We start from the raw sequence: 20695 nt of genomic DNA, 5'->3' as shown, positions 1-20695 counted from the left end.
GTGTGTTGGACTTAAATGTCTTGTTTATCCTTTCATAAGAGCCTGTGGCTCCTTTAATGTTTATGCCTCATATTCAAAATCAGGCTCATTGTAAAGGAGTGTCTGAAAATCTCCTTTTCATGTTCTTTTTGCCATATTTCTGAATTACAGTGTAACTCTAAGGTGTGTGTAATGTGACCTTTTCCTCAAATAGGTTTTTTAAGGTTCATGTAAGAATAGACACAGCAGTCTTATGTATTTTTACATGAAGGTGTAAAGCTGGTATTTAAAGTTACAGAGATTGGAATAAAGGAGACAAAGACTTCAGGCATCCTTTCCAGATAGCACATCCTGAATAATATTTATATTCTGACTTACATTTTCATGGATTTTAATAAAACTTATTATTACTTCCTTTATCTGAGAGGAAATCCATCATGAGAAGATAGTTAATTGCATATGGCCAGTCTGCCATGATGAAAAATTTAAGATCAAGTGAATTACAATAGATTTTTTTCTAGTTAAAGAACAATTATGTGGCAAGGAAATGGAATATTCCTGGAAGAAAAAAAATAATTTGATCATGAGTAAAAGAAATAATTTAAAATTACATGAATTTTGGCTTTTCTTGATTACCTAGTGCTTGTTACAAGCTAGAAAATTGCTCCCCCAGTTCTTTGTTGTGCTGCTGTGCCTTGGAAGAAATCGAGGGAGAAACTGGTCTTGTTTTATTTGTTGATAATTTTCTGGGATAAAGCAGTGGCTCTTCTCTGAGCCCACAGTTATCCCTGCACTTTGATAGCTCTGGGAAGAATGGTGGAAGGGAATATTAGAGAATTATTGATGGTTCCAGCACTCTGAGAGTGAGCATTAGTAAAAGCTCCGTTGCTTGGGACATTTTCCTTTTGCTCCAAGAACTGGGGTAACCCTTTGCATTTTCCTCCTGAATCTGAAACCCCCCTGTTGTAATAAAGTTTTTGTTTCTTTGTAGAATGTAACAAAGGAGAGACAGATGAAGTTAATACAGCAGCAGAATGACATCACTGGTCTGTCCCGACAAGTGAAGCACGTGATGAACTTCACGAACTGGGCGATTGCGAGCGGCAGCAGCACCGCTCTGCTCTACAGCAAACGGCTGGTGAGGCACCCTCTGACTGTCCTCTGGAATCTCCTGAGCTGGAAGGGATCACAGGATCATCCAGTCCACCCCTGGCCCTGCATAGGACACCCCAAAATCTCATCCTGTCCCTCAGAGCATTGTCCAAAGGCTCCTTGAGCTCTGGCAGCCTTGGGGCCGTGCCCACTGCCCTGGGGAGCCTGTTCAGTGCCCAACCACCCTCTGGGAGAAGGACCTTTTCCTAATATCCAACCTAATCTCCTGACACAGCTCCAGCCATTCCCTAAAGTCCTGTCACTGGTCACAGAGCAGAGATTGGAACTGTCCCTCATGAGGAAGCTCTAGACCCTGATGAGCTCTGACCTCAGGCTCCTCTTCTCCAGATGAACGGACCAAGTGACCTCAACCACTCCTTGTGTGGCTGTACAGACTGGACTGTACAGTTCAGAGAATGATTAGTCAAAAAAATTTCTAAGTATTCTTGCAGCTTCACTAGATCATATCCAAGGAAGAGACAATGAGTCGTTCATGCGTCATTTGATAAACTGAAACCCCCCTTCTGTAACAATGGGACAGATTTCCCAACTTGAACACCACTTTTCATTTGTGAATTAAGGATTTAGGGGTATTACTGTAGAAGGAATGGGGTCAAGCTCTGTAAAGACACCTCAGTGTTTCACTTGAGTCATTGCATTACTGTTATGATGTAACAGTGCTGCTCTTTAATCCTCGGAGTAAAAAATGAGTTGTACAGTGGATGATTTTCCTGGTGAATTGAGAACTTTCCAGGCTGTGAACCAAACTTGCTGTTGCCAGTCCCTGTTGGTGTTTCACAACCTAAACTCTCTGGGCAAAAGCCCACTTGTTGTTTCTCTGTCTTTATTTCTTTGTCACCACCGGTGTGTTTTTGCTTCCCCTCAGATAACGTTCCAGCTACGGCACATTCTGAAGGCCCGTTGTGATCCCGTCCCAGCTGCCAACGGAGCGATACGCTTCCATTGTGACCCCACCTTCTGGGCCAAGAATGTTGTCAATTTAGGTGAGAAAACTGTGTGTGTTTGTTCTGTGTTACTTGAAAAACTCAGTTGAGTTGGGGGTGTTCATCCACCACGGGTGAGTGGGAGTGCAGTACACCTGTTAATGCAGGAGACCAAAACTCTTGACATAACCCATCCAATCCTGATGATTCTCTTTATCTGCTCTGTTCTTTCTAGTAGCAAAGCTTTCTCAAAGGGTTTTGGGAACCAGTGGGAATGGTTCTGGGAATGGCCCTAATCCTGGAATGGTTTGGGTTGGGAGGGACCTTAAAGCTCATCCCATTCCACCCCCTGCCATGGGCAGGGACACCTTCCACCAGCCCAGGTTGCTCCAAGCCCTGTCCCTCCTGGCCTTGGACACTTCCAGGGATGGGGCAGCCACAGCTTCTCTGGGCAACCTGTGCCAGTTCCAGTATATTGAAGTATAATCACTAAGACTTTGTAAAGCACAGGTTTTGAATGAGAGAGGAGGGAGGTGAGACCTGTTAGCACCTTCTTGTGAACTTCTCTGTTGGGTAAAACTGCAGTAGAAAACCAGACAGAAATACCAACTTTTGTGTGTACTTGCTGCTTGCTCTGAGTCCACTATCCAGGTTGTGGTATTCCTGTCTTCAGACAAGAAGGTTCATTCCCCAGGGCAGGCAGGGAAGGAAACAGGAAACTCTCTATAAAATGGGGCATTCAGATCCCAAAGAGTACATGTTAACAGTCAAAAATAACATTTTTGCCTTTTCCTTTTAGAGAAATAACATGGTCCACCACATTTTAGGAAGGCAGGGCTTGCTTGTAGCAGTTTTATGTCATGTTTATGTAACCTGTTCTTAGTCACTCAGTTGTGGGACACTGTTACTGTCACCCAGATATCTGTTCCCAGGCTTTGCTTCCTTAGATATAGAAACTTTATGCTCAAAAAATTTTTTTTCTCATCTTTTTTGTGGTGAACACAGAGCAATCATCTCTATCTGTCTTGGCTTTTAAGACTATGCAGTTCCAGTTCTTTCACTCTTTCCTCACAAATCATGTTTTTAATCTTGCAATTTCTTCTTGTAGTCTGAGTTCTCCTTTTGTTTCTGTCACATATGGTTATAGAGACTTAAAAAGGAAATTTCAAGCTTGAATTGCTTTTTTACTGCCACTGAGGAAACTGCAGCAGAAACATCTGAATGTTCTGCATTTATCAACCTTTGGATGATGATGGAGTTTTAAGTGTTTTCTTTCTTTTTTTTTTGGTTGGTTTTGTTTAGGTAACCTTGTCATTGAAAATAAACCAGCCCCTAGTTACACTCCTAATGTAGTGGTTGGGCAAACCCCTCCAGCAACAAACCACATCAACAAAGCTCCAGGACAGATCAATCTTGCACAGCTTCGACTCCAGCACATGCAGCAGCAAGTTTATGCCCAAAAACACCAGCAGCTGCAGCAGATGAGGATGGCACAGCCATCATCTGCATCCGTGCCCAGGCAGAGCAGCCAACAAGTCCTCCAGCAGCAGGTAAGTGTCTTTTATGTCATTATTTCACTCAAAATTGCCCTGTCAAATATAAACTTAGAAAGCAGTTTATAAACTAAAATCTTTTGAAATTTGACATCCTTTAATGTGATGGTTCTTGGCTTTGCTTGATGTTGTGTTACTGGTAATCCTACGACTGTGGGAAGAGACTGGCTTCTTTTCTCCCTTGTTGAAAGCAAAAATTTTAAAAAACACAAACCCTTGCAGCCTCCCAGGTTGATCAGCATGCAGACCATGCAGAGGGGTAACATGAACTGTGGGGCTTTCCAAGCACATCAGATGAGAATGGCTCAGAATGCTGCTCGTATTCCAGGAATCCCACGCCACAATGGACCTCAATACTCCATGATGCAACCTCACCTTCAAAGACAAGTATATCCTGTGTACACGCTTCATTTGTGCCATTGTGCCAGACTTTCATTCCAGTAGATGGTACCTCCAGCTGTAAATGTGTTTCTCTGTCACCCCTGTAACTCACAGCTGCACACATTTATTATGCTCTGCCATTGTACAGTGACATTTCTGTACTGTGAGGTGACATTTGGTGCTGAAACCTTAAAAATGAAATGTAATATTTGTACTGCATTTTTAGTTCTGGGAAGCAGAACGTTTCCTTTTGCACTTTTCAGTGGCATTCAGCTTTTGGGTTTCTGTAGAGAATGCTGAGGAATAGCGAAGTTCCAAGTGGTGTAGTTGAGGGGTTTTTATTGAACTAAATTCTAAAGCGGTTTTAAATTCAAACCTGAAGCATGATGCAGAGCTCTGTATGCCATTAAGAATAAAAATTATTGATAATGAATGTTAATGTGAGTAAAAAATCAAAAGTGAGTTTATATTACGTGAAGCAGTCACTTTTTTCTTAAAATTTGTAGAGAGATGTATGAACTCTAAAGCTGTCTTTGGAGGAAGTAATTGCCTTAAAAAAAAAAAAAAAGAAAATGTTTTGGTGGAAGATGTGCTGTATATTTAAATATCTAGGCACATAAAGTGTATTTTTCTTTCCAAGTGAAGAGAAGCAGCAGTTGCTTTGCATTCAGTGCTGTCAGGTGACGGTGGTAGATGGGAGTTGGTGTGGTTTTGGTTGAGGTCTGTCACACAGTGCATGTGGTGCAGCGTCCCTGCAGTGCCTGCCCTGTCTGTGACACAGCCCTGCTCTCTGCTCTCTCCCTGCAGCACTCGAACCCTGGGCATGCTGGGCCTTTTCCAGTGGTTTCTGTGCACAACACCACAATAAACCCCACCAGCCCCACCACAGCAACCATGGCCAGTGCAAACAGGGGGCCCACGAGTCCGTCCGTCTCAGCCATCGAGCTCATCCCCTCCGTGACAAACCCGGAGAACCTGCCTTCCCTGCCAGATATCCCACCCATCCAGGTCAGTGGTGCTCATCAGGCACTTAGCACTGGAATTATCTGCTTCCTTTTCCATGTATTTTTTTCATTTGGATACCAATATGTGTCTGTGGAATGATACGGTTGTCATTTAAAATTTAAATTAAAGTCTTCAGCCCTTCACTTGGGCTGTTTTCTCCATATAGGGTTGAGCTGCTCCACCTGTTAACCTGTAGATTAATCAGTATTTAATGTGTGTCAGATGGTAAAATTGAGACTTCAAATAATCCCAAGTGTTAATTTCCTTTCTTCCACAAGGCCATCCTGTGGGAAGGATGTCATTAGAATAGTTGAATAGTTGTGGAAAATACCACTACAATAGTTAAATAGTTGTGGGAGATATCAGTAGAACAGTTGAATAGTTAAGATATCACTAGAATAGTTGAATAGTTATGGAAGATATCACTAGAATAGTTGAATAGTTACATATTTTGAGGTTTTGAGTGTCCTGAATGGTGATTTATTCAGGGTTAAAATTGCCTGGAGCTTCTCTGTGATATTCCTAAAGGTAGCAGAGGCAGGAAGCACAGAGGGAAGGTGTCCCACTGCCCCACAGAGAGGGGACACAAGCTGAGGTAGATTTTGAAGTGGAACCCATTTGGAGAGGTCAGAAGAATAATTTAATGTACATGTGGAGACAAAGGAAGTAAAAGTAACGTGTTTTCTGCAGGAGTGTTTGGGATACCAGGGAGAAGAGTCTTCATTTTGAGATGTGTACATTGAAATGCCCATATAAAGCACAGGAGATCTGGTCACTGTACAGGAAACAAAACCTAAATTCCACCCAAGCAGATGGTCTGGTGTAATACCAACAGCAACTCTAATGTTTTATCTATAGAGTGTGAGAATAGTAGGAAAAAAAAGAATCACATCTCAGTGATCTGTGGTGCTGAGGCTTTGCTTACTCCTTAGAACAAAACAGGAGTGTGAGTGGCTGTGCCTGTTTCATCTGTCCATGTGTGAAGTTCAGGAGACACCAAGTTGGAAATAGTTGTCAGTGGGATAGTCCAGAACATTCACATGCAGCTTTCAGGTGCACTGAAAATGCAGAATTCTGTTAAGATGCTCTTTTTTTATACCTGTTCATGCAATAGCTGTTGTGGATTTTAGTTGGATTTAGTGGATAGGGAGCTGTTAGTCCTTCAAGCTGCTTGCAGTCATTAAAACTTGAATACAGTGTGTTTCAAATGTTATTTGCAGTTATGCTGTCTTGCAGTTAATGGCTTTAAGCAGTTACAGCAGTAGGGTCCCTGTTTCTTTGGGTTTAACAGATACTGAAATCTGTGTGAAAAGTGAATGGGAGGGAGATTTCCCATCACATTAAGGACAAACTCATGGTTTCCCTTAATTATGGAATAACTCTTGCAACATCAGTGATCTGGTAGTTCATGACTAACACCATGTGTGTAACACTGAGCATCTGGGAACCAGAAAGTTTGGAATGACCTGGAGTAAGTGCAGCCTGGGACCATACTGGAAGAACTCTGATTTAGGAGCCTTTGAAAAATCTTACTTTAAATTTCTTATTTGAAAGCCTGATCTCTGTATAAAACCCATGAAAGTGTTTGCTGGTGTCCCAAATCCTTGAAGGGAGAGGGAACAATTCCCATAAAGATGCTGATCAGAATTTAAAGATGTGCAACTTGAATTAGACCTCTCTGATTCAGATTTTTGGTTTTTTCTTCTTAGCTTGAAGATGCTGGTTCAAATAGTTTAGATAACCTGCTAAGCAGATACATTACAGGCAGCCACCTCCCCCCACAGCCCACGAGTACCATGAATCCCTCCCCAGGACCTTCAGCTCTGTCTCCAGGGTCATCAGGTAAATGTGATGGGTGTTTGTGGTATTTAAGTTGAAAACAATTGCTTACCATTTTCTACCAAATTTATTTAAAATTTATTTTGCTCAGAAATAGATTCTTCTGCAAATTTAAATTTTACCCTCCTTCAGAAAAGTTTTTATAGTAACAAACTGCCAACCCGTGAGTGAAGTATTCCAGATACATGTAGAGATAATATTTTTGTCCTGTGTTACCACAGTTGGGTTTTTTTTTATGTCAGAGGACACAGTTCAGTTATTGTCCCCAAATGATGACTGGCTGGACCATTCTGAGGTTTGGGAAGTAAGTTTATAGAATAGCTTAGTCACAGAAATGCACCCAACAATCATTTGAGCAGGGTCATTCTGAGTATAACCAATTAATGGCAGAGATTTCATTATGACGTGAACAAATTAAGTCACCAGTACCTAAGACTGAGTTATTTAAATATTGAAAATGTCCATTTCTATTAGAAAGAAGCTGATTTCAGTCACTAGGAAGAAGTTTTTCCTTGTGGGGGTGATGAGGCCCTGGCACAGGTTGCCCAGAGAAGCTGTGGCTGCCCCATCCCTGGAAGTGTCCAAGGCCAGGTTGGATGGGGCTTGGAGCAACCTGAGCTGGTGGAAGGTGTCCCTGCCCATGGCAGGGGATGGGACTGGATGAGCTTTAAGTGCTCAAACCATTCTGGAATTTCATATGTGTTTCTCTTGGTCTTCTCTCCAGGATGCTGTGGATGAAGGGGTGCAGCAGGGGACTTACTGTGTTTCTCAAAACCTGCATGCAAACCATTCAGAGTTTGCTTTTTTGACTTTATCAGAGCATAAAATTTGAGGGCATGGTGGGCTGAAGGCTTTAACACTGTTTGGATTAGCTGAAATAATTATTGGGTCTCTTACCAACAGTGTGTTGTCTTTTTTTTATTTAATTTGATCTCATCAAATGACAAAGAGCAGCTGACTTAGGTGACTTATTAGATTAGGATATTTTAGCAGCACTTCTGGTGTTACTCAACACTGGTCATTGTACTGCAGAATGTAAATTTGTACCAAGTCAACTTCTGTGCTGCTTCTTTGCAGGTTTATCCAACTCCCACACTCCAGTGAGGCCACCCAGTACCTCCAGCACAGGGAGCAGAGGAAGGTGAGTGATGTGTCACATTAACACTGCCAGGCTGAAAATTCAGACATGAAGAATTAAAAAAAAAAAAGAATTAGCAGTGGATTAATAGGGCTTTGATATAATTATGACTCAAAAATGGAAGAATGCTTACATGGAGATTTATATTTTTTATTTTTTTTCCCTTCACTGTGATTCTCTGCTGTAAACTCGAGCTTCTGTAAATGTTCTGACATGCTTTGCCTTTCATTTGGGAAACAGTTACCTAAATTTCTTTGCCCTGATGAGGTTTCCTCTTATTTATGTGCTGGTGTCTTTCTAGCTGTGGCTCCTCAGGCAGAACTGCTGAGAAAAGTGGTGTTAACTTCAAGGCTGACCAAGTGAAAGTAAAGCAAGAACCAGGCACAGAAGAAGAGATCTGCAGCTTCTCAGGAACAGTAAAACAGGAAAAAACAGAGGATGGCAGGAGGAGTGCTTGCATGGTAAAGTTAGTTTATGCAACAATATGTCGTGGTTGTCCTAGCAGCATGTTTAAGAATTTGGAAATAAAGAAAAAAAAGGCAATTCTACTCATAACCCTCATTCTGAGAGGTGTTTTCTCCCTGGCAGTGCTCTGCCAGGCACAGGGTAGTCTGTCATGTAAATTTTATCTTTAGCTTTTGAAGTTAAATACCAGTGTAGTGTGTTTGCTGCTTTTAATCCTTAGTTAATAAAAGCTGTAAGTCACCTACTAATAGTAGTTCCTGGATATTCACCCATATGTAATTACATTCAGAAATCTCCCAATCAGTCAGAAGTTCTTATGCCAGAGCATAAATAAAATATTCATCCAAGAGAATATTTTTCAGTGTTACCCAGCTATGCTTGATTTAATGGGATTGTGAACTTGGAGCAGGGTGGTGGATTGGAGGATTTTTCCTAATGTCAATGACAGTTAGTTTTTAATGAATGATCATTAAAGGAAAGATCATTTAGGAGGAAATTCTTTACAGAAAGGGTAATCAGGCATTGGAATGGGCTACCCAGGGAAGTGGTGGATTCTCCATCCCTGGAGGTTTTTAAGATGAGACTGGTTGTGGCATCAGTGCCATGGTCTGGGAACCACGGTGGTAGTGGATCAAGGGTTGGACTTGATGATCTCAGAGGTCCCTTCCAACCTGACTGATTCTATGGTCACTGTGTTTGGCCTCAAAGTTTATCATGTTGTATATCAGGAGAAATGAGTGTGTTCTTGAAAGGAAGGACTTGTGAAAAAGTAGCTTTCAATATTATGTGCACCTCAGCTCTTCATAATGCTTTCCCACTTATTTTGGGATATGAGTGTAGTACCTTTAAACAGTGGATGGCTTTTGAATTCCAGCACATGAAGGAAGATGCCCTTCTAAAATTGCCTCTCTCCCGCTTCTCATTTCAGCTCAGCAGCCCTGAGAGCAGCTTGACACCCCCACTGTCCACCACCTTGCACCTGGAAAGCGAATTAGAAGCGTTGGGGAGCCTGGAAAACCACGTGAAGACAGAACCAGCGGATCTGAGCGAGAGCTGCAAGCAGTCAGGGCACGGGCTGGTGAACGGCAAGTCCCCCGTGCGCAGCCTCATGCACCGCTCGGCCCGCGCCGGGGGAGAGGGCAACAACAAGGATGACGACCCCAACGAGGACTGGTGTGCTGTGTGCCAGAATGGGGGGGACCTGCTGTGCTGTGAGAAGTGCCCCAAGGTGTTCCACCTCACCTGTCACGTACCAACACTCCTCAGCTTCCCCAGGTACGGGATCGCCGTCAGCCCGGAGGACACGGGCAGAGGCCAGGCAGAGAGGGAGCTGGGAGTGGGGATGGACAGGAAGCTGAACAGGAGCCAGAGTGGGCCCAGGTGGCCAAGAAGGCCAAGGGATCCTGGTCTGGACCAGGAACAGTGTGGCCAACAGGTCCAGGGAAGTGATTCTTCCCCTGGACTCAGCACTGGTGAGGCCACCCCTGGAGTGCTGTGTCCAGTTCTGGGCCCTCAGCTCAGGAAGGACATTGAGGGGCTGGAGCAGGTCCAGAGGAGAGCAACGAGGCTGGGGAAGGGACTGGAGCACAAGTGCTGGGAGGAGAGGCTGAGGGAGCTGGGGCTGTTCAGCCTGGAGAAGAGGAGGCTCAGGGGAGACCTCCTCACTCTCTGCAACTCCCTGACAGGAGGGGGGAGCCAGGGGGGGTTGGTCTCTTTTCCCAGGCAACCATCAGCAAGACAAGAGGGCTCAGTCTCAAGCTGTGCCAGGGGAGGTTTAGGTTGGGTATTAGGAAGAATTTCTTTCCAGAGAGGGTGATCAGCCATTGGAATGGGCTGCCCAGGGAAGGGTGGATTCTCCATCCCTGGAGGTTTTTAAGGTGAGACTGGATGTGGCATCAGTGCCATGGGCTGGGAACCACAGCGGGGTTGGATCCAGGGTTGGACTTGATGATCTCAGAGGTCCCTTCCAACCCAGCTGATTCTGGGATTCATGGGGGGAGATTGTCCATAGTGCCAAAACTGTTTTGCTCCACACCAGCTGGTTCTGGGTGAGTTTTTGTAGTAAAACTTTTAGTAAGACTTGTAGTAAGACTTTTCCAGTGCCTGCCTGAATTGTTTGTGCCTGGTCAATGTTTAGCTGATAAACACGTGATCTCTCAGACTGTGATACTCTTATGTGAAGTTTATTTTAGAGTGAGATGAGAGTGGTGGTGTAAAGTATTAAAACATTGCTGGGAGAGGAATATGAGAGCAGGAAAAATGGCCTTCACTGGCAGGGTTATTGTGAGCATTAAGGGTTATTCCTTAGCTTTGGCTATTCAAGTCATTACTGCAGTGGAGTGTGAATCTCTAAGAGTGAAAAAATCTTTGTAGTCCCTGATGAGAATTTGCCCCTGGATATCTACAATAATTGTGGTTTTTCTCTTTAGTGGAGAGTGGATATGTACATTCTGCAGAGATCTGAGCAAACCTGAAGTAGAGTATGATTGTGACAATTCACAGCACAGCAAGAAGGGGAAAACAGCACAAGGCCTGAGTCCTGTGGACCAAAGGGTAGGTCTCAAATCTGCAGGAATCTGCTTCCTAGGAAAAAGTGCTTTCTCAGATTAGCTCTCCCCCACTGTTTGGAGATGGTTTTGCTGTGGCTGCAGCAAATTAAATGTGAATCTGGCTTTTGCAAAACAACCCAAAATGATTATAATGAGATTTTTCTTGCTGTGAGATGTGACCACATCTCCAGGTGTTGGTGACTGTGGGAATGTTCTACTGCATTGGGACTGTAATCACTTAGTAGCTAAAATTTTATGTAAACACATATTCTATATTTAAATGCATCATTTAACGTGTTCTTAATTAGAAGTTCTTGGCATTTAGCATCAATGTAACCTTCATAAAATAGTTCTGGAAGTTTGGTGTGTTAAGTCCAAGCTGTGAGAGCTGCTGCAAGTGGATTTTTGGGGAAGGTATAATGGCCTTGACAGTCAGAATTAATTTTACCTTTATCAATCAACCCGTGTGTAAAGTGTTCTCAAATCAAATTCCTGCAAAGGAATTACAAGCAAAGCAAAGAAAAATATTTCAAAAGGGAGTTTATAAGAAACCTCTGGGTTTGGTTTCAGATTGTTTAATTTTGTCTGGTGGGGAAAAGAGACATCTGTAGCTCAGTCCTTTCCTGTTACATGTGGTTGTGATTGAACAAAAGCAGTAAAAGGAACTGTAGTTTGTTGTGTTTTGTTTGTGTTTTTTTTTTTAATTTGCAGTAGATTAGCATACCCTCTCCATGTTAAATTTTAGCCCTTGGCTTTTGTTTAGGAAGAAGAAAGCAAAAAGGAAGTTTGTGAACATTATATGTTCTGCCTCTCAACTCTGCCCTCCTAAAAATTGTAACTTTCCTAATTAAGCTTTTGGGGGTTGCATCTAAATTTTCTAGTGTTAAGCTGTTGAAGTACAAACCTATTTAAAACAGGGAGGTGTGAATTTCTATGCTAAGGATAAATTAGGAGTATCAACCTGAAGCTGTTTTATTTCTTTATAGAAATGTGAACGTCTCCTGCTTTACCTGTATTGCCACGAGCTGAGCATTGAATTTCAGGAGCCAGTCCCAGCCTCGGTGAGTCTCCTGGAAAACAGTTTGTGATTTATTTCTGATATAACATCTCTGAAAGTCTGGAGCTGAAGGAGCTGACTTTACTAGAAGCATGTCTCCCTTGATCAATCTAAAAATACTGGCAGTCATCCAGTATTTTGTGATACTGAAAGAAGCTGATTCTGTAGCTTCCCCGTGCAGATGCTTCACTACCAGTCTCTTAAAACAGATATTTAAAAATACTTTCAATTAGCAGTTATTGACTTGGAAGAGGATGTCTCAGGATACCCATGAAATTCCAAATGCTTTGGGAGAGCTCTTTTTTTCTTTTTGGACAAACTTTTGAATGAAAAAAGGAAAGAAACTGCTTTGACTCTTCTGTTTTCAGCTGTAAAAGAAGTAACTGTAATGAAAAGCCTTTCTAGGCTGTGATAGACATAGAATAATGGAATCATTTGGTTGGAAGGGACCTTAAAGATCACCTAATTCCACCCTCCACACCTTCCACTAGCCCAGGTTGCTCCAAGCCCTGTCCAACCTGGCCTTGGACACTTCCAGGGATGGGGCAGCCACAGCTTCTCTGGGCAACCTGTGCCAGGGCCTCCCCACCCTCCCAGGGAGGAATTCCTTCCCAATATCCCATCTAACCCTGCCCCCTGGCAGTGGGAAGCCATTCCCCTTTGTCCTTCCTCCATACCCTTATAAAGAACTTTTTAAACAGTTCAAGGGAAGGAAATTCTTTTTCTTTGCTGAACATACATAAAGTGTGTGATGAGACCAACTCACCGAAAGCTTAAAAACACTCAACTACTTCCATGAGCTCTGTGGTGATTTTAGTGATAAATGACTGTTTGCTCTTCACAGATACCAAACTACTACAAAATTATAAAGAAACCAATGGATTTGTCCACGGTGAAGAAGAAGCTGCAGAAGAAGCATTCCCAGCACTACCAGACCCCCGAGGATTTCGTGGCAGACGTGCGGTTGATCTTCAAGAACTGTGACCGGTTTAATGAAGTATGTTAACTTCCAATCTCAGCACTCTGCTCTTTTTAGATTAAGATTGATTTCAGCATGCTTGTGCAGCTTCTCCAGTTAAAGGCTCTGCTTCCAGTCTTAACTTCTGCTTTTGGAGCAGATGCCAAAGCAGAAACTTTAAAAACCAAACCAAACAAAGGCAACTGCAGAACTACTTCTCCTTTTTAGTTAAGTTGGGAGTTCAGGCTTTCACAGAGGGAACTCTTAAAGTGCTTTCACTGGGATGGATCTCTGACTGAGGGGCAGGGTGACCTCGTTACTGTGTGAAGTGCTTAGAAAGTGTGGTAATAAAGATAAACAAAGTCCTTAAAAACTGTTTCAAGCTGTACAGATAATTGTTTTACAGTCATGAAATGTGGTAAATTCTATTGAGGAGCTTCCTCTACTGAGAAGTGCCTTTCTGAAGAATATTCTGGTTCTAGTACCTCACAGAGGCTGAATACAGAAAAGCTTTAAGGTTGTTATTGCCAGTATTGACCTTACTGCTTTAGCTCATGGGTAGCTGGGCTCTCACAAAAACCAGTTTTCAACGGATAGCTTGGGTATGGAGTCATATCTTTTACTAATTTTGCAATGATCCCATCTCATAATGAAATATTTGTGCCTTACATGTGAAATGTGACTTGGGGAGATGAATTACCTGAGTGTTACTGCTACTGGGGCAATGGAAAAATAATCTGAATATTAAAAAAAATGGTGATATTGTAAGGAGACAGAGTAGGAGCTCAGAGGGTTCCTAATTTCTGACAAAAGGCATCACAGGGAGTGGCTTTCTTCTGACCTTAGAAATGCATAAACAGGCCAGTATTTCTCTGTAAACTGGAACCTGAATTTGCAGTGTTTGGACTGCACTTCTTGCTCTGTGCAGAAGTAAATTGAAGGGACTGAACAGAGCTGCAATTAAAATCCCACTAGTGAAAATCAAGGTTAATGATGTGATGCTGTAAATGCTCACAAGCATTTGGGGCTTTGTCAGCCCCAACTCCTTTATGTCTCTGCATTAGGTGGAGGTTCATGAGCACTGGGGAAGAAGTTGCAATTATGTGAACTTCTCAATCAAGGGAATTAATGAAGCAGCTACTGTAGGGTAAAACAAGCTGCAGCTCTCAGGGACCAGAGTAAAACAAAGGAGGAAGAGACTGAGGGATGTGGTGGTTTTTCCTTATTTTTCTTCAAAAAAAAAAAAAAAAAAAAAGTTTCAGCTTGTCTGGCCTATGGCAAAAGTTGAGTCCCCCTGACCTCTCACAGTGGCATCATATCTAGTGCCTCTAAGCCAAATGCTTTTAAAAACCAGAAATCCAAGTTGGGTCAGACCCTTGGAAAGCAGTTTCCTGGAGCACTTCTCTCCAGAGTGAGACTTGCCACGAAAATGTCTAGGCAACTAAAACTGAGAACCAAGAAAGCAGTCATGAGTAGAAAATGACTGGGAGCCATTTATTTGTGCAAGAGTTGTGTGTTTTGTTGAAGGTTTATTTACCACCTGTCTTAAAGCTGCTGCCTCTAAGTTTGGGAACTAAAGAGCTCAGCCCATAACAAACTGTGGTGTTGTTATGGCTGACTTTAGTCATCCAATCCTATGCAATCTGGTAAACTTTAGGAAGGATTATAATTTCATTTTTTTTGACTCTGGTATCCTTTTTAGATGATGAAAGTTGTTCAAGTTTATGCAGAAACACAAGAGATTAATTTGAAGGTAAGCGTTTCAGACCATGCACACTTGGTGAAGGGATGTGCATTTCCAACAGGTGAATATTCCTGTCTTCTTTCATCCACAGGCTGATTCAGAAGTAGCACAGGCAGGGAAGGCAGTTGCATTATACTTTGAAGATAAACTTTCAGAGATCTACCCAGACAGGACCTTCCAGCCTTTGCCTGAATTTGAGCAGGAAGAGGATGATGGTGAAATAACTGAGGACTCCGATGAAGATTTTATACAACCACGTAGGAAACGCCTAAAATCAGATGAGAGACCAGTGCATATAAAGTAATCTAATGATATGGACCTGAAATTTATTGTAAAAACTGTTATTTAAGTGTTCCTGGAATATTATCATGCCTACAGTGGCCATCTTGAAGAAGCTGATAGCTTTTTAAACAGTATTAGATTACAAAAAACACTTGTACAGAAAAACATTCGCATCAAAAGGGGAAAAAAACTGTATTGTAAATTTTTGGTGGTTTGTATTTTTTTTTCCCTTGATCCTTTCTTTTCCTGATGGAGGGGACACACTCATCCTGGTCTCACAGATAGAGGTGGAGGAAATGTTGAAGAGAAGCAGATTTGATAAGAGATGTTCCATGTACAGCTGAGACTGTAGGAGAATGTTCTGCAGGACTGGACCAATAGAGTGACTGTATCTTGCATTACACTGCAGTGTAAACTGTGAGCAAAGTCCCTGAAATCCCCTCTCTGTGTGAACTCAAGTGTGTGTTGGTCATTGCTTTGGTCATCTCATTGCAGCAGAGTTGTGAATAACTGGTCTTCTGTGTCGATCAATTATTGGCATTTTACTTTCTTTACTTCATTTTTATGTGTAGCAAAAGGAAAAAGAAAAATATCATTAAACTGTTCTGAATTGGCAAGTGCAGGAATGTGAGTTTTTGACAGGCAGAAGGAGCTAAGCTGGTGGCAACAATCTCTTTCAGTAGGATGAGGTGTATTTATTAAAATCCTGTACCCAGAACATTTTAATGGAGTTCATGGCAGAAGTCTCAGCGTTGTCATCTGTCCCTGATCCCCTTGATGAGGCAGAATGTTCTTTCCAGTATTCATTCTCTAGTTTCTGTACTTAAAATATAGACTGAAGAGGTAATAACTGGTTGGGGTGTTTTTCCAGTCTTCCTAAATATCAGTTTCTAATAGACCACTCGGCAAACAATAACATATTAACTACCAAATGTGTAAAATTTCCTGTATTCACTTTGTCTTATTTGTAAATAGTGAATTGAGATTTCTTGCAGATCAGCAACATTTGCTGAACTGTTTTTAAGCTAATATGTATTCTTATTGATTGTTCCTATCAAGAAAAGATTTGTAATATATGCTATTTCTAACATTGCATTCATTTTGAGGTTCTGTCTTATTTTTCTTAGAGTTACTTCTCAGAACTTTTCTTCAGAAGCAGCTTGTGAGCAAAATGTCCAGAAGGATTGGAATCAGTCTGAGTTTGGGTTACCTGTCCACCCACTTGCACAGACCAGGATTTGGCTTTGAGTGGTTTCTGGTCAAACAGTGAAAACAGAACAATTTTCCAAATTCCCTCAGTGAGCCTTGAGGCACCTCTGCAGTGCCTTCCCCTTGGACACTGCCTTCATCCCTGTGAAATCAGGGTCAGCACAAGGATTTATAGTTTGAATAGTTGTTTTTCTTTCCTGACAGAAGTCAATACTAGAAATAATGAATGTCATTTCTGGCCTTCACATTGCTCTTGCTAAAGTAAGGTGAAGAATTCATGTGATCAGATGAGCTCGAGTTGACAGACTCTAAATTTGCCATAATTTGTGCGAATACAACAATTCTGTGGTAAATCCCTGGGGGTTTGGTGTCCTCAGCAACTCCTGTGACATTGTACACACTTTACCATAATGGTAAAGAGAAATATTTTAGCTCAGTATCAAATTTGAGACCTGCTCTCAGCAGTCTTTACACAAAGAACTGCAGGTTTGGTTGCTTTTCATGAGAACCGAGCCTGTACATTGGGACTCCCCCTCTCTCACAAAAAAATGAGGGGACTGAAGGTATTTGTGACTTCAAGCTCACTTCTTCACTCAGATGTTACAGTTAAACTGGTTGGGGTTTTTTCCATTTCTCAGATATTAACAATAGTGATGGTTTAAATTTAATTTTTAGCAGTTTGTACGTGAAAAGAAGAGGAAAAAGGAATTCCATTTCAACATCTTAAATTGACAGAGAGCAAAAGCTTTGCCCATAGAAAGGCTGACGTGTGTGAATAGGACACTGGTAGTGACAAGGGATCATTTCATGGCTCTGTGTATTGCCTATTTATGCATTTCTAGTTTCTCAGCTTCATTTTGCAAAAAGGAATATTATTAAAATTATCATGAAAATAAGATTTCTGTGAATTCTCTTCAATCGGGGGTCCCTGTTTTTACAGCGCTTACACTCTTTGGGTTCTGGACCTCCAGGCCTCAGCTTTTGAACTGTTCCCTGGGCACCAGCCATGGATTGAATCCTGCAGAGCCCCCCAGCCTGAACCAGAGCGTGGGATGGGCACGGTGGGATCCCCTGGGAGCAGAGTGGGGAAGGAGGAGGCTCGTGCTCCCCGGCTGCTGCAGGAACAGGACCCTCTGCCTCCCACCCAGACCCTCGAGCACATGTTCCATGTTTTGGGACAGCCTCTCTTTTGGGGTGGCCTCTCCAGTCATTCACTCCCTACAACAGCCAGGAAACTTGTCCAGCTCTAGGTCAGCAGCTTCTGCCCCCCAGGAGTAAAGCTGAGCTTGGCCTCACTGAGTCCGAGCTCTTCTGCACAGATCCCACTGAACCCTCCAGAACTGGTCCTTCCATCCAGGCCCCCAGTGTGGGGATCCACAGATTGTGTGGAATTCTGAATGTGTGCAAGAAATCTCAAGTGTCTCTTTTATTTATAAATCTTCCCCCCCCCCCTTCCCTTTGGAACTCCCAAAGCAACGATTCGATGACGGTTTTGAAAGCAGCGAAGTTCTTGTTTGAAAATACTTGAAAGGGTAGATAAGCTCTGCTAATCCATTTCCTGCTCCTGTAGGCTGGGTGTTCATCACAGAACTGGGAAGGGTTTGCTCAGTGAAAGCAGTTTTTGGTGCCTCACTGTGTGTAACTTGTTCAGGAGCAAATTAAGGGCTTTGTGTTAATGAGCCACCGATTCTCGGAGCGTCTTCCCCGTGCCAGGTGCTGTGTGTGCAACGGGGGGGAGTGATTTTACCTGGGGATTTAGAGCACAATTTAAATCAGGAAAACTTGGAAAAGACAGTGCCAGGCCCTTGGTGTGATCCCAGTGCTCCACCGGGGGGGGGCAGGAGGAGTCTGGCCCTTGGTTTAACTCTGCTCTGGTTTAAAACACTCGTAAAAATTCATGTCTCAATTTCTGTTGTAAATGACCCTGAGGTTTAAGTTAATCCAAGGAAGTAAAAAGCAACTTGCTTTTGAAATAGGAGTGAAAAGTGCACAGTGTGGGCTTCTCAGTTACCTCAGAGGTGTCCATGTAATTCCTGGTGATTAGTGCTAATTCCACCAGCTGAGGGGGTTCAGGGTTTTTATTTAAATATGCCCTGAATAAGTGGCCTGGGGCATAAGAAGGCAGAGTTATTATCCAAAAATAGGATGTTCCCCCCTAAGTTCTGCAAACAGAAATGCTCAGTTCAGTGTGGAGAGGCTGTTCCTCTGTGTGGGACGTCACCACTGCTGGTCCTTGTGACACTTGACTGTCACACACTTTGTGCTGGCTCAGTGAAATGTTTTATAAACATTTCTGCAAGGCACTGGAGCTCCAGTCCTTAAAATGAGCCCAAATTTCTCTTTCATCACCTGGTTTGTTGGCTGACCTCGAAAAGTTTGGGTTATGGCAGCAGTATTTTGAAGCTCTGTGTGTGGTGTTGGCTTTTCCAGTTGGCTTTTCATTGTTTTTCTTAATCTCTTCCTTGGAAAAAGCAATAAAAGTGCTTTGTCTGCTGCCTGTCAGCGTGACAGGAATCCTTTCCTTTGGGTAGTGGTTTTATAGGGAAGTTTGTATGCATATCACCAAGCCTAGCTTTTAAAAACAGAGTGTGCAGCAGTTATTGACAGTATAGTGTGGCATTTTATTTTAAAAATTGGGGGAAGTTCCATGTTTTTTTTAAGAGGTAGGTGTTTGAGCAAATAATGGAGGTACTTCTTTAAAATAAAAATGTTTATGCCACAGTTTGCATAGACATATTTCAGATGGAACATACAGATTGTATCTTTGGGTATGTGATTTATTTTATCTTCTCAAACTGTGTGTAAAGAAACTCTTCCATCTACTTCCAGCTTGCTTATGGGGATCCTACTTTCTATGCTTGCTAATGTATCAGGATTGAATTATCTTTCCAAAATCACACTTAATTTGGGAATCTTTGTTATAAGTGAACTATAAAATGTCTGAAATGCAGTTTTGGCCTTTTCTGTCCAGTGATCTCACAGCTCGAGGCTGCTGTAGAATTTAGAATTTATGGAATTTCTCCAAGGAGAGGTACTGAAATACTTTGTAAGCTGGACTTGTTGCAGGATTCGGTCTGGAGTGACCTCCCCTGACACCTCTGCTGGGCTGCAGAGGGGGGGATTTTTAGGTTCAGAACACCATGACACATGTATATAATCCTATACAGATTTGTGCAGTTCAAAGCTTGTTTTCCATGTAAACGTACTCCTGGAAGGGTTAAATTCATGGCATTCTTGGATTCTTCAATGCTTCCAGTATTGGAACTGGTTCTTTTTTGCACATAGTAGACTTGGCTCATCTTTTGATATGATTCTTCAAAAAACCAAGTGCTGTTTCTGTGATATTGTATTATCTGAATCATCATATTTAACTTTTTTTTAAAAAAAGTTATCGTTTCTAATTGTTCTGTTCCTGTGGTTTTTGCTGGTGTGTAATTAAAAAAAAATGAAATTTTTCTTTCCCTGGTTATTTAATACTTTAGCTGCCTGTAAATATCTCTTGTTAAGTGCTCTGGAATGTGCTGTAGAAGTTGTATTAGCTCAGTTTAAAGCATTGTTTGAGACCTATTTTGGTTTGGTTATTTCTATTAAATCCGAAAAATCACTCTTTCAATTTCAGTTTTCTTTTTTGCACATTAGATACAGATTCACATCTGGCAAAAGACTTTTCTGACACCTGCAGTGTGGAAAACAGGGTGAAAATCAGGCTGCAGGAGCTCAGATGTGCCCAGCTGGGGCTGCAGCATCCAGACAGAAAATGATTTGGCACCTCGGTGTGAAACATGGGGGTTTGAGGGTTTCTCAGGTTTTTTTAGTGCTGCTGCTCATCCTGAAATGGGAGGGGACAGTTCAAGGTGTGCAGCTCAAAGGACTGCAGTTGTGGGGATGGGATGAGATGGGATGGGGTGGGGTGGGATGGGATGGAATGGGGTGGGATGGGATGAGATGCTTCCCAGCAGAGCTGACAACGCTTCTGGAGGTAGTTTTGAGGGGTTGTTGCCCATGACCCTGCCCCAGTAAACACCAGGAGAATGAAGAGGGAGCTGACCTGGGTTGCTGTGTGACCCATTGGGGTGACACCTCACCTGCCCTCTCTGTCACACCCTGCTCTGCACGTGGTTCATTGTTCTCCCTGTTGGAGATGGGGCTGTGGTGAAGGCATGGCCAGGGGCACTGTGTCCCTTTGCTTAATAAAGGTGTGTTTTGATGTGTCAGGACCACCATGGACCAACACCATGTGTGGGTGATTCCAACTCCAGGGCACAACCCCTGGGTCCAACTGCGCTGGAAGGGAGGAGGAGGAAGAGAAGGAGGAGGAGGAGAAGGAGGAGGCTGCTCCTGCACCCTCTGTACTTTTTGCATGTAGTGAAAAAGCTGCACATGTGCAGTACTATTGGGTTCTTCCACCTTGGAACTGCAGTTTGGTGTGTGTGCCTTGAG

The 20695-nt window shown here is 42.6% G+C and overlaps 1 protein-coding gene across 1 annotated transcript in view; it reads left to right on the top strand.

The window, feature by feature from the left end:
• The window catches only part of TRIM33 (tripartite motif containing 33), a 37406-nt gene extending 17547 nt beyond the window's left edge, over positions 1-19859 (top strand). The window contains exons 7-20 of the mRNA XM_032710713.1: positions 971-1117; positions 2018-2135; positions 3378-3625; positions 3851-4015; positions 4817-5017; positions 6724-6856; positions 7931-7994; positions 8293-8452; positions 9385-9731; positions 10886-11009; positions 11992-12066; positions 12907-13059; positions 14723-14773; positions 14856-19859. Coding sequence (XP_032566604.1) covers positions 971-1117; positions 2018-2135; positions 3378-3625; positions 3851-4015; positions 4817-5017; positions 6724-6856; positions 7931-7994; positions 8293-8452; positions 9385-9731; positions 10886-11009; positions 11992-12066; positions 12907-13059; positions 14723-14773; positions 14856-15068 — 2199 coding nt within the window. The 3' untranslated portion in view covers positions 15069-19859. The remainder of the gene's footprint in view (positions 1-970; positions 1118-2017; positions 2136-3377; positions 3626-3850; positions 4016-4816; positions 5018-6723; positions 6857-7930; positions 7995-8292; positions 8453-9384; positions 9732-10885; positions 11010-11991; positions 12067-12906; positions 13060-14722; positions 14774-14855) is intronic.
• Positions 19860-20695: the final 836 nt, after the last annotated feature.

The sequence above is a fragment of the Chiroxiphia lanceolata genome, chromosome 25, assembly GCF_009829145.1.
Source record: "Chiroxiphia lanceolata isolate bChiLan1 chromosome 25, bChiLan1.pri, whole genome shotgun sequence".
Lineage (NCBI taxonomy): Eukaryota > Metazoa > Chordata > Aves > Passeriformes > Pipridae > Chiroxiphia > Chiroxiphia lanceolata.
This window is presented reverse-complemented; position numbering and strand designations above follow the sequence as displayed.